General features: G+C 45.0%; 1 protein-coding gene across 2 annotated transcripts; it reads left to right on the forward strand.

Annotated features, from left to right (window-relative positions):
- Positions 1-30: 30 nt before the first annotated feature.
- KARS1 (lysyl-tRNA synthetase 1) lies at positions 31-15,358 on the forward strand. Of its 2 annotated transcripts, XM_045989236.1 has the most exons (15): positions 48-148; positions 2,665-2,844; positions 4,427-4,586; positions 5,554-5,719; positions 8,517-8,610; positions 9,173-9,359; positions 9,443-9,568; positions 10,740-10,859; positions 11,837-11,999; positions 12,108-12,281; positions 12,433-12,518; positions 12,863-12,948; positions 13,572-13,698; positions 14,410-14,553; positions 15,076-15,358. In XM_045989236.1, exons 2-15 carry the CDS (start codon positions 2,699-2,701, stop codon positions 15,172-15,174), a joined length of 1,878 nt encoding a protein of 625 aa, XP_045845192.1. In that variant the 5' UTR covers positions 48-148; positions 2,665-2,698; the 3' UTR covers positions 15,175-15,358. The 2 variants fall into 2 exon arrangements, with proteins under 2 accessions (XP_045845193.1, XP_045845192.1); XM_045989237.1 differs by lacking the exon at positions 2,665-2,844 and having other exon boundaries at positions 31-148.
- The last annotated feature ends 300 nt before the right edge of the window (positions 15,359-15,658 follow it).

Here is a 15,658-nt window from a genome sequence, read left to right on the forward strand (position 1 = left end):
CTCTTCTCGGAAGAGGCGGAGCTTCCGGCCGCGACCTGGAAATTACTGAGCGACCCTGGTCCCTTTTAGGTCGGGCCGCGGGAAAGATGGCTGCGGTGCAAGGGGCTGAGCTGAAAGTGGACGGCGGCGAGCCAAAACTGAGCAAGAAGTAAGTGTCGCCGCGAGTTATTAAGGTCTTTGCGGCCTGACAGCCCGGGCTAGAAAGCGCCTCGAGGCTCCGGCTGAGGCGGCTGTGCCTGGGGCCTTCCTGCCGGTTCTCGTGGGTCCAGCCACGCCGGGACGTAGCCGCTACGCCTCGAAACTACAACCCCCAGGTTGCCCCGGGGCCGGGCTCTGCTGGAGCCCTGTGGTCGTGTATTTCTGGAGTTAGGAGAAATGAGAATTGACTAGAGAAAAGCGAAACTTACTCCTTCTTTGCCCTCCCTCTGAGAAAATGCGTTCTTTCCTTATTGAGCCACGCCTCGCTACCCTTTGGAGAAATGCTACATACCCGAGCTTTTCGGAAAGACCTTCCAGTTTTCCTTGGCCTCACCCTGGTTATTCTGAATATTATGTATTAAATGGATCCTTTTTTAAACTGTTGTGCACCTATCTATAGGGGTTATTTAAAGGATCTGTGAGTATTGAGTGAATGACCGAAGTCTAGCAGTAGGGTCTGATTCGACCGTCGCACTAAGGCTGCACTTTGGAGCACTGCTGGATAGATCTTGGTTAACCACCCTAAATCCTTGGAGTGTGACGATAAATATAAATGTATCAAGCTTAGCCTCCCGTTAACTGGCTGTGTCCTGTATTTCTGGGTATATATAATGTATTCCCTCTCAACTAGGGTTCTTCGGTTGAAGCACAGAGCACAGGCAGTGATTTGTTTTCTTAGTACTCCCAAGGATGCTGCATAACTAGTACCATTCCAGAGGCATAGGAGGGCAGTTAACTCTTTACAAATAATGGCTGCCTGAGTGCATTGGGACTCAGTTCTTTTGCTGAACCCTGATGGAATACACAACTTCACCAGTAAAAATTGGTTTTCCTCTATGTCTGGATTTACGCATCAAATGTTCTAGAAAAATGAGAAAGGAAACATCTGAATTGATGGTTTGATAGCACCCAATATGTTGTCCTTCTGAGGGCATCTGATGTTTGGAACTTGGTCTTGGACTTATGCCTTTGGGAAAAGTGCTTGGACTTTGATCTGTTACATCCGTATAGTTGAGCCTTGAGCAACTGGGAAGTTAGGGGCACCCTCCCCCTATATAATGGAAAGTTCAAGTGTAACGTTTGACTCCCCCAAAACTGAATAACCAACTGTTGACTGGAAGTTTATCAATAATATAAACAGTTGATTAACATGTGTTTTGTATGTTACATATGTGCTGTACTTTTACAATAAAGCAACAGAAAAAATGTTTTTTAAGAAAATCATGAGAGAAAATGCATTTACAGTGCTCTACTGTATTTATCCCCACGAAAATCTGCATATAAATGGGCCCTACGCAGTCAAAACCCAAGTCGTTTAAAGATCAACTGTAATTGAATTTAAGGGTTATAAATCATAAATACCTCCTAAACAGGTTTCCAACTGAGTGCAGTTTTGAAATAAATTGAGGAACTTGGCTAATTCCTTTTACTCACTCCCTAATTTAATTACAGCTACCATTTTTTAAAGCAGGTTCTGTGTGTCAGACACTATGCTAGAACTATATAAACTTTCTAATCTCAAGAATAACCTTACAGGGAAAGTATTAATGTCCATTTTTCAAATTAATAAAATGATGCTTTGAGTGACTAACACATAGCTGAAGTGTGCATCCCTAAAGTGTGGTCTGTCACCGACTCGGACTCTGGAGCAGAGATCTAAAACCAAGTCCAGAACTCCACAGCCCATGCCCTGTACGCTGCCTGCACCTCACCTCCTCACATTGTCTAAAAAAAGAATCTGCTGTTGATGTATATTCCTCTAGTTACCAGGGGCTAAAATAATTTTTTTAATGACTAACATTTCCTTCTTTATCTTAATTGTTCTTGGGACTTCCTTGGTCTGCATTTTTAGTGAGCACCATGCTATGCCAGTTATCTTCTCCAAGTTTAAAAACAGATGGGCTGCCTGCCAGGTGACTGATTCCCAAATGAAAGGTCAAATTAATGTAGTCCAGGGCGCTTCCTGAAATTCTCCTTTCCTCCTTGTTCCTCGAGTTCGAACAAGTCTTATCTTTGACTCAGGTGCTTTTGCGTGGCTTACTTTTAGCTTCATCTAGAGTTTGCAGTTGACAGTGACATTTCATATGTTTCCCATTGCCATCTTTGTGGCCACATATTTAATAGCCAAGAGAGAAGCCACATTTCAGGGGCTTCAGAGACACTGCTTCTGGTCCTATCTTCCTATATTCTAGATTGTTGTGATCATCTCTACCTATAAAGTGTTGATTGCCTTGCTCTTGAGTTTTGACCCAGGTATGCACCTTATTACCATAGCAAGAACAGACGGTTGTCAGAGGCGTGGCACAGTGAGTGTTACAGGGTTGTTGTCAGTTAAGAGGGTCTTCAGTGGAACACTAAAAGGTTGTGCAACCTCCCCTTGCCCCCTACCCATAACAGTAGGAGTGCTGGTTGGGTGTATTTATACTGTTTTGTCCCATCTGACACCACATCTCTGTTTCCTGTTAGGTGGTGGTAATCATTAGTTCCGGGGTGTTCTGCCATGTTGACGCAAGCTGCTGTAAGGCTTGTTAGGGGGTCCCTGCGCCAAACCTCCTGGGCACAGTGGGGGCAGAGGGAGCTGCGACTGTATCAACTTGCTCCTTTCACAGCGCTTCACAAGGACAAGCCACTTTCTGATAAAAGAAGGTTGGTGCCCTTATCTTTGTTGTTGCTCTGGGAGCAGAAATCCTTCCCTTACTTAGGTCCTTATCTGTTAAGCCTTTGCTTCAGTCTTTGGACTTGTTGCTAAGGAAAGAGAGCTCCACTACCAAAATCGGTAGTTGTTTCTTATTTTCTCTTTAATAAATTCAGATTCTCACTCTAGATCCTAGAGGTGACTTGTGGATCTTATACTAGAACAATGTTGAGAACAAACGTTATTTTCCCTTTCCTGTCTTTTTTGACTTGGTTTGCTCCTGAGATTAATTTGGTTTCTAGTCTTTGTTCTATCTCTAGGACCTTTTTGGATTTTCCTTAGGATTAATTTGATTTAAAGACCAACAGCTAGTTGAATGGAAAACAGGTTTTTTTATGTTAATGCTAGGAAAAACCAAAAAGGCTCCAATGCCAACTGACTGAATTACAGCACAATAGGCCTAGCATAAAGTTCTGGAATGATTGTCTTCGCGGCTGTTACAGGACAGTTTACATCCGGAGACACCTACTTCAAGCCCCCTGGAGTCAGTCTTCTTCCTTAAAAAGCATTATTTCACATCACCATTTTTTTTTAACTGAGTTATTCTAAATTCATACTGAAAATTAAGAATGTGCCCTCAAGCCAGATAATATGCAAGCATGACTTGGTATCATTTGCCATGGTTCATTTATTATAGGATATTTGATGAACATTGGTGGTTTGAATGAATGATCAATTCTCTTTGAAATCTGTTTGGTTTCTGGGTTCAGATAGCAAGATTTCAGATCAGAGTGTAGATGGTGAGGGGTTTGACTAAAAATGTATCCAAATCTAAGATTTCTGTCCTAGGTGCAGAGAATGAAGGGTTTAAGATAGTGAAGGATAGCCAGGATGGCTCACATTTGTGTGTTTACTAAATGCTAAGGGCGGGGTCATCTTAGTCCTCACAAGGTTTGGGGAGGGGAGCATCTTCTGTTATTTCCATTTTACATATCGGGGTCCTATAATTCCTAGGCAGGTGTGTAGGATTTAGTCCCAGGCAGTCTGACTCCAAAGATGTTGTATGATGCCCTTCTCTGTGCCGGTTTATACACTGTCCTGCCAGTTTGTTGTCAAAGTCAAGCTCCAGCAGACAGACCAATACTGAGGGCCTTGTCAGTGCATTGACCAATGCTGAGGGAGAGATTGTCAGTGACGTGTCTCCTTGAACTCTGAAGAACCACCTCTCCCCCACCCTGTCCTACCCCAAACTAACCCACTCCTTGGAGAGATGTAGAGAGGAGTGGCAGACAGAGCTGGAGATGTTGCCTGTTTCAGTTTTTCTTTGTCCTGGGGTATCTTGGTTTCAACTAGGATCTCACACTGGAAAGCAGACGCTGAGAAAGACCCTTCACATCTTTAGTCTAAACTTAACTTTTCTTTTATCTTATTCACCTGTATTGTTGACTAAGAGACTAGAAGTGGGGGTGTAGAACCAGGCAAGAGCATTTCCCCCCCCAGGTTGTTCATATTTTTGATAAGTGGTTATGGGGCAGAACATAGTACAGGACTCTCAGGCAACTGTCACATTGAACATTTCCATCTTCCCAACAGTGAGCTAAAGAGACGCCTGAAAGCTGAGAAGAAAATCGCAGAGAAGGAGGCCAAGCAGAAAGAGCTCAGTGAAAAACAACTAAGCCAGGCCACCTCTGCTGACACCAACCACACCGCTGACAATGGTGTGGGTGCTGAGGACGAGACTCTGGACCCAAATGTGAGTCCCCTGGGCCACCACTCTGGCGGAGGTTGGGGAAGCTTCTGATGAGACTTAAGGCAAATTCCTTGGGACCAGTCACTGAGAAGATAAGTAGGAACTGGAACAAGCAATGAGCCCTGGGTCGCTGCAGATGGGGTAGGGGGTGGGCAGGGAGGTCTGTTACTCCATCTGATTAAAGGCACAGGCCATGAGCGTTATTCCTAATGAACTCTCAACGGGTATTTGGGAGGATTCAGGACTTTCAAGTGTCTGGTTAATCTCCCCTGAAACTAGCTGGGCCTTAGAGTAAATCCAGAGAAGATATCTCCCTAAAGATTGGCTAGGGTTTACTTTGGACTATAGATCAGCAGACTGTAGTCTGTAGGCCAGATCCACTTTTCCTTGTCTTTCATCTCGTCCCCTCTCCTTGGTTTTGAAAATAAAATTGTGTTGGAGCCCATACCCGTTTGTTTACATTGGTCTAAGGTGCTTTCACATAATAGCAGAGTTGAGTGGTTGCATTGAAAAAAGTGTGCTGGCTCCTGCCTTAGAATATTCCCTTTTTACATCCTCCAGGCCCCAAAGGCTGGTCTTGGGGAAAATCTGATATGTAGCCAGAGGTGGGAAAGTAGGAAAAAAGGTACGTAACTCACCATGCAGATGCATCCAGAAAAGTGCTAACCAGGGCCACTGGTACAAAGTAAACTTATTTTAGGCAGAATTCCAATTTTTCTTTTCACTGAATCTTGCATTTTGGAGTTCTGGTCTTCATTTCCACCTGTGGATACTTCATTTCCACCGTGCATAACTTAAGTGCAAATCTCAATCCATATCAAATCCTGGGATTTCAAAGATCTAGAGGTTTCAGGTGAGGAAACCTCAATGCATTGGACCACTCTGGGGCAGAATACAGTACTCTGCTTGATGGGCCACTGGTCTGACCAGGCTCAACTTCTCAGAGGCTTTTTTTTTTTCCCTCTAATAGCAATACTTCAAGATCCGCAGCCAAGCAGTCCACCAGCTAAAGATCAGTGGGGAAGACCCTTACCCACACAAGTTCCATGTTGACATCTCGCTCACTGATTTCATCCAAGAATATAGTCACCTGCAGCCTGGGGACCACCTGACTGACATCACCTTAAAGGTGGCAGGTAGGAGGACTCCCTGCTGAGCTCCCACAGCACAGGCCTCTGCAGGAGCACAGAGGAAGGTCAGGGTTGGTCTTCCTTTCAAGTAGTCTGTGTCTGAAGCTACTACTTAACGAGGGACAGGGCTGCCCTCTTTCCATCACAGGAAGAAACAGAGCAGCCCTAAGACATGAGTGTGTATTCCGGATGAGATGATACAGCAGAGGAAGGTGCGTCCTCTGAGCAGAACTCCTGACATGATGCTGCTGCTGATTCACGGTGCTTCAGGAGGACTTCCTCTTACCAGTGGGAGCCGTGGCCCCATGCTCCTAAAAATTCCCACCTGTGGCCTGAGGATGTTTTGCACTGAGACGTATTTCTAGAACATAGTTATTTTAGAGTTCTTGCATGGGATCTTTTCCTTAATTAAAAAAAAAAAAAAAAAAAACCCTGTGACACATGGCAAGCTCAGTCCACAGAGCAGGAGACTCTTGATCTGGGGGTCGTGAGTTCAAGGCCCACCTTGGGCATAGAGGTTACCGTAAAAAAAGAGAATGTCTTTGGGGTGCGTGGGTGGCTCAGTTGGTTGAACCTCTGACTCTTCGTTTCAGCTCAGGTCATGATCTCAGGGTCTTGGTATCGAGCCCCATGTCATGCTCTGCGCTCAGCACAGACGGAGTCTTCTGGAAAGTCTCTCTGCCTGCTGCTCCCCCCTGCTTGTGCACACGCTCACACTCTCTCTAAAATAAAAAAATTTAAAACCTGGGGCACCTGGGTGGCTCAGTGGGTTAAAGCCTCTGCCTTCGGCTCAGGTCATGATCCCAGGGTCCTGGGATCTGAGCCCCGCATCCGGCTCTCCGCTCAGCAGGGAGCCTGCTTCCTCCTCTCTCTCTGCCTGCCTCTCTGCCTACTTGAGATCTCTGTCTGTCAAATAAATAAATAAAATCTTTAAAAAAAAAAAAAAATTTAAAACCTGTCTTATTTGACCCACCCCCCCAAAAGTGAAACTATTAATAGTAGAAAATTTAGAACATTTAAAGAAGCAGGGAGAAAAGTTTAATTACCCATAATTTCAATTATCCAAAGAAAACTTCTGCCAGTGCCTAAATGCCCAAAGGTTCAAGCCTAGTAATTTTATGAAAACGTGTCATGATGTTAGTCATTCTGAGTCAGTATTCTCAGGCACACAGTGTGCTCTTCAAATACGTGTTCTCAAGTCTTTTAGGAAATTTTTCTTAAATACGATTTTTTTATGTTCTGTTTCTTGCTTTCGTTTTCTTTTGGGACTCCTCATCTCCGTATGTTGGATCTTCCCTTTTCGATATTTGTCCCTTCTTTTCAAGCCTTTTTTTATACTTTCAAACCTTTTCTTTATAATTTGATATTTAAATTTTATTCTTCCCCACCTGGTTTCTTTTAAAGCATTATTGTATTCAGTCTTCTTTTTTTTTTTTAGTCTTCTTTTCTGAAATTACTTTATTTCTGATTTTTTCATGTGTCACTTCATTTCTTAGTTTTTCAGTGACTCTAATTTGTGAGGCTTTTGGTTTCATATCCCTTTCTTCATGTCTTTAAGCTCACTGTGAAATAGAATTGTTTTTTTCTGAGCATGTCTGTCCCAAGTACTTTTTTCTTTAATAACTGATATTTTACCTCAGTGCTTATATCTAGCTTATTTTTATGTGAAATTAGTTTTCCTGAAATGTTAAAAGGAAATTTAGTTTAGATAGCTTTTCCAGCTTAGCTGAGCTCCCTCTTCTGTTGTTTTGTCCAGTGTTCAGAATTAAAGCAACTTGCTTTCTGAGATTTCCAGGCTCTCTTCCCCTTCCTCACTTTTATTGGACCTTCTTTTTCCTTTGTCTGTGTGTTCCTGGCCTTTCAGTTTTGTGGGCCTTGCCCTAGAAGGGAGTCCCAGCTGTTAAATTTAGTAGGTACCTGAGGCTACCCTGAAGGGCGTCAGCTCATTTAGACTTTATGCAGCCCCAGCTCGTACTTACCCATGTGGCAGTGGGCAAACCCCCTCCTGGGTTCAGCTGCCATCCTCCAGTTAGCTGCCACATTTTCCAGTGACTGCCTATGGCTCTTTTGGAAATTTCCGGTTCTCAGACCCATCAGATACTTTATTGCTCCCTTCAGCTATTTCCTGTATAGAGGTCTTAGGGTTCTTGGTGGTTTGCCCCATGGCTTGTATTTGGAGATTTCTGGGAATATCTTCCCGCATAATTTTGTTGTAAATTTTGTCCATAGCTTTTTGGCCTTGCCGGTCTAGTAGTGCTTTCTTTTTTCTTTTCTTTTTTTTTTTTTTTTTTTTTTTTTTTAAGATTTTAATTTATTTATTTGATAGGGAGAGAGAGATCCCAAATAGGCAGAGAAGCAGGCGGTGGTGGGGGGTGGGAAGCAGGCTCCCTGCTGAGCAGAGAGCCCAATGCGGCGCTCGATCCCAGGACCCTGAGATCATGACCTGGGTGGAAGGCAGAGGCTTATCCACTGAACCACCCAGGTGCCCCTGTGCTTTCTATTTTTATGTGAGGATTGAGGTAGATACAAAGACTATCCTGCCACTGACATAGCCATGTTCCAGGAGTCCAGTAAACAGCTTTAAATCCTGATCTTCCTGCACATTTTTAACTGATTTAATGAGGATCGTCACCATGAAGGAAAAGACTGGGCTTCATTCTCAGGCTAAAATCAAACTGTTCTAATCTATGGTCAAGGACATTCTACCCAGACATAAACAATGGCAGAGGGAACTTTTCTAGCACTGATATCACGAAATGGCTTCTGGTTTTATAGGTCAGTATTTTTGTTGTTCTTTTTCTAGGTAGGATACATGCCAAAAGAGCTTCTGGGGGAAAGCTCATCTTCTATGACCTTAGAGGAGAGGGGGTCAAGTTGCAAGTCATGGCCAATTCCAGGTATGTAGAAATACCCCATTACAGGCCTTTCTAGATGGCCCCAAAGCAACATGGTTGGGGACAAAGGCCCACGGGGTCTCCCTTTCCTGTTGGTATTTAAAGTTAAAAAGTAGCTTATGGTTGATTAAGGCTGAAAAAGAGAATAAAAAGGCCGTCCGGTCACCTAGAGAGTAACAGCTGCTCTCAGGTTGTGCGGCAGCTACAGGCGGAGGATCACGCTTCAGCAGTGGACAGAATCGGAGATTCTCCTCGGCTGCACACTAACGAGGCATCTGCGGTGTGGTGAGGATTCCAGAGGGCAGTTTGAAAAACTAAACCAGTGGAGAGTGCAGTCAGTTAAGCATCCAACTCTTCATTTCAGCTCAGGTCATGGGATAGAGCCCTGAGGGAGGCTCCATGCTCAGCACGAGTCTACACGGAATTCCCTTTATTCCTCTCCCCTTCCCCCGACTTGTGCTCTCTCTCCCTATAAAAAATAAAATCTTAAAAAAAAAAACAAAAACTAAATCTGTGGTCAGTTTTAATTTGAAGTATTGTATACTGAAGTACATTTTATTTTCAGGAATTACAAATCAGAAGAAGAATTTATTCACATCAATAACAAACTGCGTCGGGGAGACATAATTGGAGTTCAGGGGAATCCTGGGAAAACCAAGAAGGGTGAGCTGAGCATCATTCCCTATGAGATCACACTGCTGTCTCCTTGCTTGCATATGTTACCTCATCTCCACTTTGGCCTCAAAGACAAGGTAAGCTCTTGTGGCCTCTTCACTGCGATTTATTGTGGCATTGAATCAGACTTAGTGATTTCTGTCTGTTGCTTTTGGTTTAGGAAACACGGTATCGCCAGAGATACTTGGACTTGATCCTGAATGACTTCGTGAGGCAGAAATTTATCATCCGCTCTAAGATCATCACGTATATAAGGAGTTTCTTGGATGAGTTGGGATTCCTAGAGGTGAGGGAGAATTCTTACCTGACACGATGAGCTAGCTGCCTTGTTATGCCTGCCTCTAATGATCCCTTCTCTTCCCGTCTCCATGTCCTGCGTCCATATTGTTCGTGCTCAAGAAAAGTCCCCTTTCTTCATAGTATCTTCGTTCCACCTTGTTTTTTTCAGTGTCCTAATTAAGAAGGCAGGACCTGAATTCTGAAATAATGGACAAAATGTAGGGCCTTCCGCACACTAATGATACCACATTGAGTGTGTTATCGACTCATTTTGCTTTTTCATAGCATTAAAAAAAAAATAGGTTTTAATTGTGTAAGAAAAGTAAATTCGTGTTATTATAAAATAAATTCAAAGAAACAGATGTATGAAAAATATATGCTGTGCATATGTACCCAAGCTTGCTGCAAATGAGGTTTGTAGGAAGTGTTTTAGAAGGGTTTTATTTTTTACATTAAACATAAATGAGGGGGCGCCTGGGTGGCTCAGTGGGTTAAAGCCTCTGCCTTCAGCTCAGGTCATGATCTCAGGGTCCTGGGATTGAGCCCCGCATCAGGCTCTCCGCTCAGCAGGGAGCCTGCTTCCTCCTCTCTCTTTCTCTCTCTCTCTCTGCCTACTTGTGGTCTCTGTCAAACAAATAAAATCTTTGAAGAAAAAAAACATAAATGAGGTCACACTATATGTAATCTGATGGACCTGGTTCCCCCTTCCCAATATATTCTGGAGCGTTTTGCATGTCTGTAATAACTGGGTCAAAAGATAAAATCATTTCAACTTACAGTGTTTCTTAAAAATTTAATTTATGGGTGCCTGGGTGGCTCAGTCAGTTAAGCATCTGCCTTTGGCACAGGTCAGGACCCTGGGGTGCTGGGATCAAGTCCCACATCAGGCTCCCTGCTCAGACAAATAAAAATCTTTGAAAAAAATTTAATTTACAGTTTATGAAAATTTATGGTACTATATTAATGGTGTTTGGTGTTAAAAGAAATTGAGATGCTTCTAGAAAATCAGGTCATCTCTACTTTTTTATCAAGCACCACCTGCATATGACCATTAGACTTGACTTTCACTTGGGGATATGACAGGGATAGAACATATCCGTGCAAAACCTGAGTTAGCCCAAAGGCCTCTGGTTTGAGGACCTCTGTATGAAGACTAAATGTTTCTCCCTGTCGTTTAGATTGAGACTCCCATGATGAATGTCATCCCAGGAGGAGCTGTGGCCAAGCCTTTCATCACCTACCACAATGAGCTGGACATGAATTTATACATGAGAGTTGCTCCAGAGCTCTACCATAAGGTAAGCAGTAAGAGGATGCCTTGTTCCTTCAAGAAGCAGGAGGCTGGAAATCCACTGGCTGGGTAGGTGCAGTTAGAAATAAGAGGAACAATGAGGGTAGAACAGCCAGGAGAGTATTATAATCTGCCGGGCCTGTGGATGTTATACTTCCAGAAGTTCTCTACAAGATCAGTAAAGCATTGCAGGTCAGAGGGCAAAGGGATTGTCTTTCCCAGGTGTAGAGCTCCTCCTAATCTACTTTGGTTCTCATATTTTAAGTTTATAGTCCTCCTTGGATAAAATCTGATTTTAGTCTTTTAGAGGAAAGTTTGATGTCTGTCTGGAAGTTGACAATAAATATTATAAATGACCAGAGCAAATATAGAAGACTGTCATTTGAAATTGTTGCAGACAACAAAAGTTGTTAAAACTAGTTTAAACACAAGAAGAATGTGTTCAGATATATAAGGAAGCTCACAGTTCCCCAAGAGCAAGAGGGATCAGAGATTCAGGCTTGGAGACCACAGGGCTAGGAATGATTCTCAGGCCTATCTGGGCTGTTCCTATGGAGAAGCTGGATCTTTTCTCCTGGGGACAGCTAACACAGCTCGTGACCCTGGCTCTCGGCACAGGTCGTTGCCGTTAGGACTTCTGTAGTACTTACTTCTTTCATCAGTAACTTTCAAAAGCTGTACAGTCATGTGTGACTGGTGGGGAGCTTAGGATGCCTGCATCCTAACCCCAAAAGGCTGCTTTCTTGAGGAGGCTCACACTCACAAGAGAAAGTCCTCTCCCAGCAGAGGAAGAGTATTCAGAGGTCCTGAGCAACCAGAATGAATGATGACTGTCCACTACAGAGGTCTAAGAGGGTAGGTTACTCAGCATTTGGGTAGAGACCTGAAAACATGCCTGAGCTATGAAAACCAAATTAGCTTTTGTAGACAGACTTTCCAGAATCATTAATATTAGCTGCCATGACCATGGCCATGTGTTATTAGATACTGGTGGTTGGTGGCATTGACCGGGTTTATGAAATTGGACGCCAGTTCCGGAATGAAGGAATTGATTTGACTCACAATCCTGAGTTCACCACCTGTGAGTTCTACATGGCCTATGCAGACTATCACGATCTCATGGAAATCACGGAAAAGATGATTTCAGGTGACCTGTCTCATTTCCTTTGTCTTTCACACATGTCTGAAGGAGTGGGGTGCTGCTTTCAGGAGGACTTCCTGTGGGTCCTCTTTAAATGACAGATTTCTTTCCCAGGGATGGTGAAGCACATCACAGGCAGTTACAAGGTCACCTACCACCCAGATGGCCCAGAGGGCGAAGCCTGTGAGATTGACTTCACACCCCCCTTCCGGAGAATCAGCATGGTAGAAGAGCTGGAGAAGGCCTTGGGGATGAAGCTCCCAGACACCAGGCTCTTTGAAACTGAAGGTGGGTGAAGTGACGCGTGCCTCCACGGAACGGCTCCTTCCTGTTCAGCCCTGAATTAGATGAGGTCAGGGCAAGAATTTCCCATGCCATTTTTTACATACTTTTTTACTGCATAACGCCTTCTGTCCTGACTTGCACATTTGTATTACAGAAACTCGCAAAATTCTTGATGACATCTGCGTGGCAAGAGCTGTTGAATGCCCTCCACCGCGGACCACAGCCAGGCTCCTTGATAAGGTGACAGACCGTGCTCTGCAAGTACATGCCCTCATCCCGTGCCAACCAGCCCCCTGCTCCATACGAAGGTGAATTCCACTGCGGAGCGCTAGCTTCTCCAGCCTCCCAGGAAAGCCCTCACAGAGAGAAATAAGAGAATTCACAGGTTTTGAACTCCTGTTGTACTAAGCTCTGTGCCAAGAAGTTAGGTAATCTCAGTTAAACTGTACCAGCCAGGGAGAGACTTAGGATAAACCCCGGTAGCAGCAGGTAGCGGGTAGAGTGGAGTCCTTCTCCACCAAGACTGGGACAATCAAAATGCCATTCAGAAAGGATCTCTAGCTCTGCTCTGCTTTTTCCTTAAGCTTGTCGGGGAGTTCCTGGAAACGACATGCATCAATCCTACATTCATCTGTGATCACCCGCAGATAATGAGCCCTTTGGCTAAATGGTAAGATGAAACAAGGTATTTCAGTTACCTGTTACTGCCTAACAACTTCAGAATTTAGTGGCACAAAGCAGCAGTTCTCAGGAGTTTGTGGGTTCATTGGGTAGTTTTTCTGCTCTGCTGAGTGGTAGCGAGGGTAACTAAAGTGGCTGTAACTGGGAACTCAGGCGCCTCGTGTCCCCTCCACATGGCTTCTCGTCCTCCAGAACTTCTTCATGTAGCCTCTCTATGGCAGCGTAGCCTGGGCTCCCTTACATGGTGGCCAGGTTCCAGAACCAGCCCCAAGGTGCAAACACATGTCAAGCCTCTGCTGATGTCCCAGTGGCCAAAGCAAGTCCTGTGGGCAGCCTGGGGTCAGCGTGACAGGGCACAGCAGGGCCTGAACACAGGAGGTATGGGCAGTGCACCCATCTCCCACACAGGCATGTTGTGAAGATGATTAAAGCCTCCACGTCTCTCCCCCTCCTCACTACTGTACCAAATGACTTGGTGCTAGAGTGCATACGGGCCTCAGGTCTCAATTTGCAGCACTGAAGAATCAACAGGAATTCAGGAACTCCTGTGTTTGTCGCAGATGTTATAGTGAACCTGTATATTCAGCCTCCCCTTTGGTCTCCTGTCCCCAGGCACCGCTCTAAAGAGGGTCTGACTGAGCGCTTTGAGCTGTTTGTCATGAAGAAGGAGATCTGCAACGCCTACACCGAGCTCAACGACCCTGTGCGGCAGCGGCAGCTGTTTGAAGAACAGGCCAAGGTAAGGAAGGGGGGTGGGGGCAGAGGCAGCTGTTTCCTCCTGTGCCCACTCACTAGACAGTGTCAGCCTGAACCCTGGTCTCTGTCATAGTCTGCATCTCTTGGTGGCTTCAGCAGAAACGAAGGGTAAAGCCACGGGCTTCACTGGAGAAAGTCCCATTTCAAGATGGAGAACTTGGCTGGTTTGGGCCCTAGAATCTCCACATAGAGGAGCTTAGGCATGATCGTATCTGTGTGGGGAGTGCGATGCTTGCCTTGAAAATACATTTGCCTAACAAGAACATCATTTTTCTTAAATGATACATTGATTAAGGGGACTTTGGGACAAGAGGCAGGTAGATTACTGAAGACAAAGCCCCCACCGGCTGCCTGCACCAGCACTGCCGCAGATGGGTAGTTTTAGGAGATGAGAGAAAGACTCCTGGGAATCCTCGGTCTCCAAATATCAGTCTCACTGATATTCTGGGGCAGTGGGGGTGTTTTCATTTCACAGAGAAATTCTCATGTGTTCTGAAGTGGGGCTCACCAGCCCCGACCCGGTCTTGGAAAGAAATGGCTCCGTCCTGAAGTTATTGGGAAGCCAATTCCCAAGACATGCTGGGTGTCCAGAGCATTCCCGGAATGGTTGTCCCTGTGAATGTGCTGATGCGCTCACTCAGACCCTGAGAGACCACGCAGCCTGGAACGCTGTTGCTCTTTGGTTCTCTTGTAGGCCAAGGCTGCTGGCGATGACGAAGCCATGTTCATAGATGAAAACTTCTGCACTGCCCTGGAATACGGGCTGCCCCCCACGGCTGGCTGGGGCATGGGCATCGACCGCGTCACCATGTTTCTCACAGACTCCAATAACATCAAGGTACGTCGCAGGCCTCCGGCGCGCACTGCCCCAAAGAGCTCTGCTCTCGGAGCCGGGGTAATGCAGGCCTGGAGAAGAAGGGAGGGGTCTCTGGGCTGGAAGGAGGAGCAGACAGAGCTGTTACACGTGACTCCACAGGAGGACAGTCAGGGCATCTGACCTCATAGGATTTGGTGTTTTTCCTACCTGAGGCAGAAAGCGTACTGGTCGTTTGAATTTCTTGAGGATCCCAGGAACACACTAAGCCCTCTAAGTGCATTATCTCATGTAACTTAAGTCCGCCCTATGAGGGAGGCACAAAAGCTGTTGTTACTCCCATTATTATGGACAGGGAAATCCTACTGTCAGAGAACCTCTATGTTCACTCACGCTTTTCCATCCTCTATATTTGAGAGGGACTAAGTTGAAGTAAAAGCCGAGATCTCTGGATTTGGGCCACAGTAACCAGAAGCAAAAGGAATGAGTGGATAGCTGTCAAAAAGAGCATGCTGCTTCCTTCAGAATGCATTTTCTCTCCTGTAGGAAGTACTTCTCTTTCCTGCCATGAAACCCGAAGACAAGAAAGAGAGTGGGGCCACCACTGATACGTTAGAAAACACAGCAGCTGGCACTTCTGTCTAGAAGACGACAGCAAGTCGTATAACTCAGGCCTCTCTGCATTTCTGCATACGGTCAGGGACTACAGGGGAATTCTTGTGTGTTGCTCTCCATTTGACGATCACAGTTCAGTTCCGCCACCAGAAGAGAGAAGAGGAATTAAAAATTCCTTTTTACTTCTTGTTCCCAAATAAACCATTTGTCTCTACTCGCGTCTCATGACTATGTTTTCTGTAGAATGTCAACTTTTACTCAAGACAGCTGGCCTAGTGGATGTTTAAGATTATACCACTTTATTCATTCAACAATTTTGTATTCATGTCTGCTCTGTGTCAGGCATTGTACTGAGGGGTTGGGGACAGCAGTGAACAAAAGCCAAGTCCCTGCTTTTGTGGAACTTGTATTAATTTAGGGGTTGAGGGCAACTAGACAAGAAACAAGTAAATACATGTTTCTGGTATATACTAAGAAGAAAAATGGGTCAGGGGACAGGTGCTATTCTAGAAGG

Source organism: Meles meles, chromosome 19 (genome assembly GCF_922984935.1).
Source record: "Meles meles chromosome 19, mMelMel3.1 paternal haplotype, whole genome shotgun sequence".
Lineage (NCBI taxonomy): Eukaryota > Metazoa > Chordata > Mammalia > Carnivora > Mustelidae > Meles > Meles meles.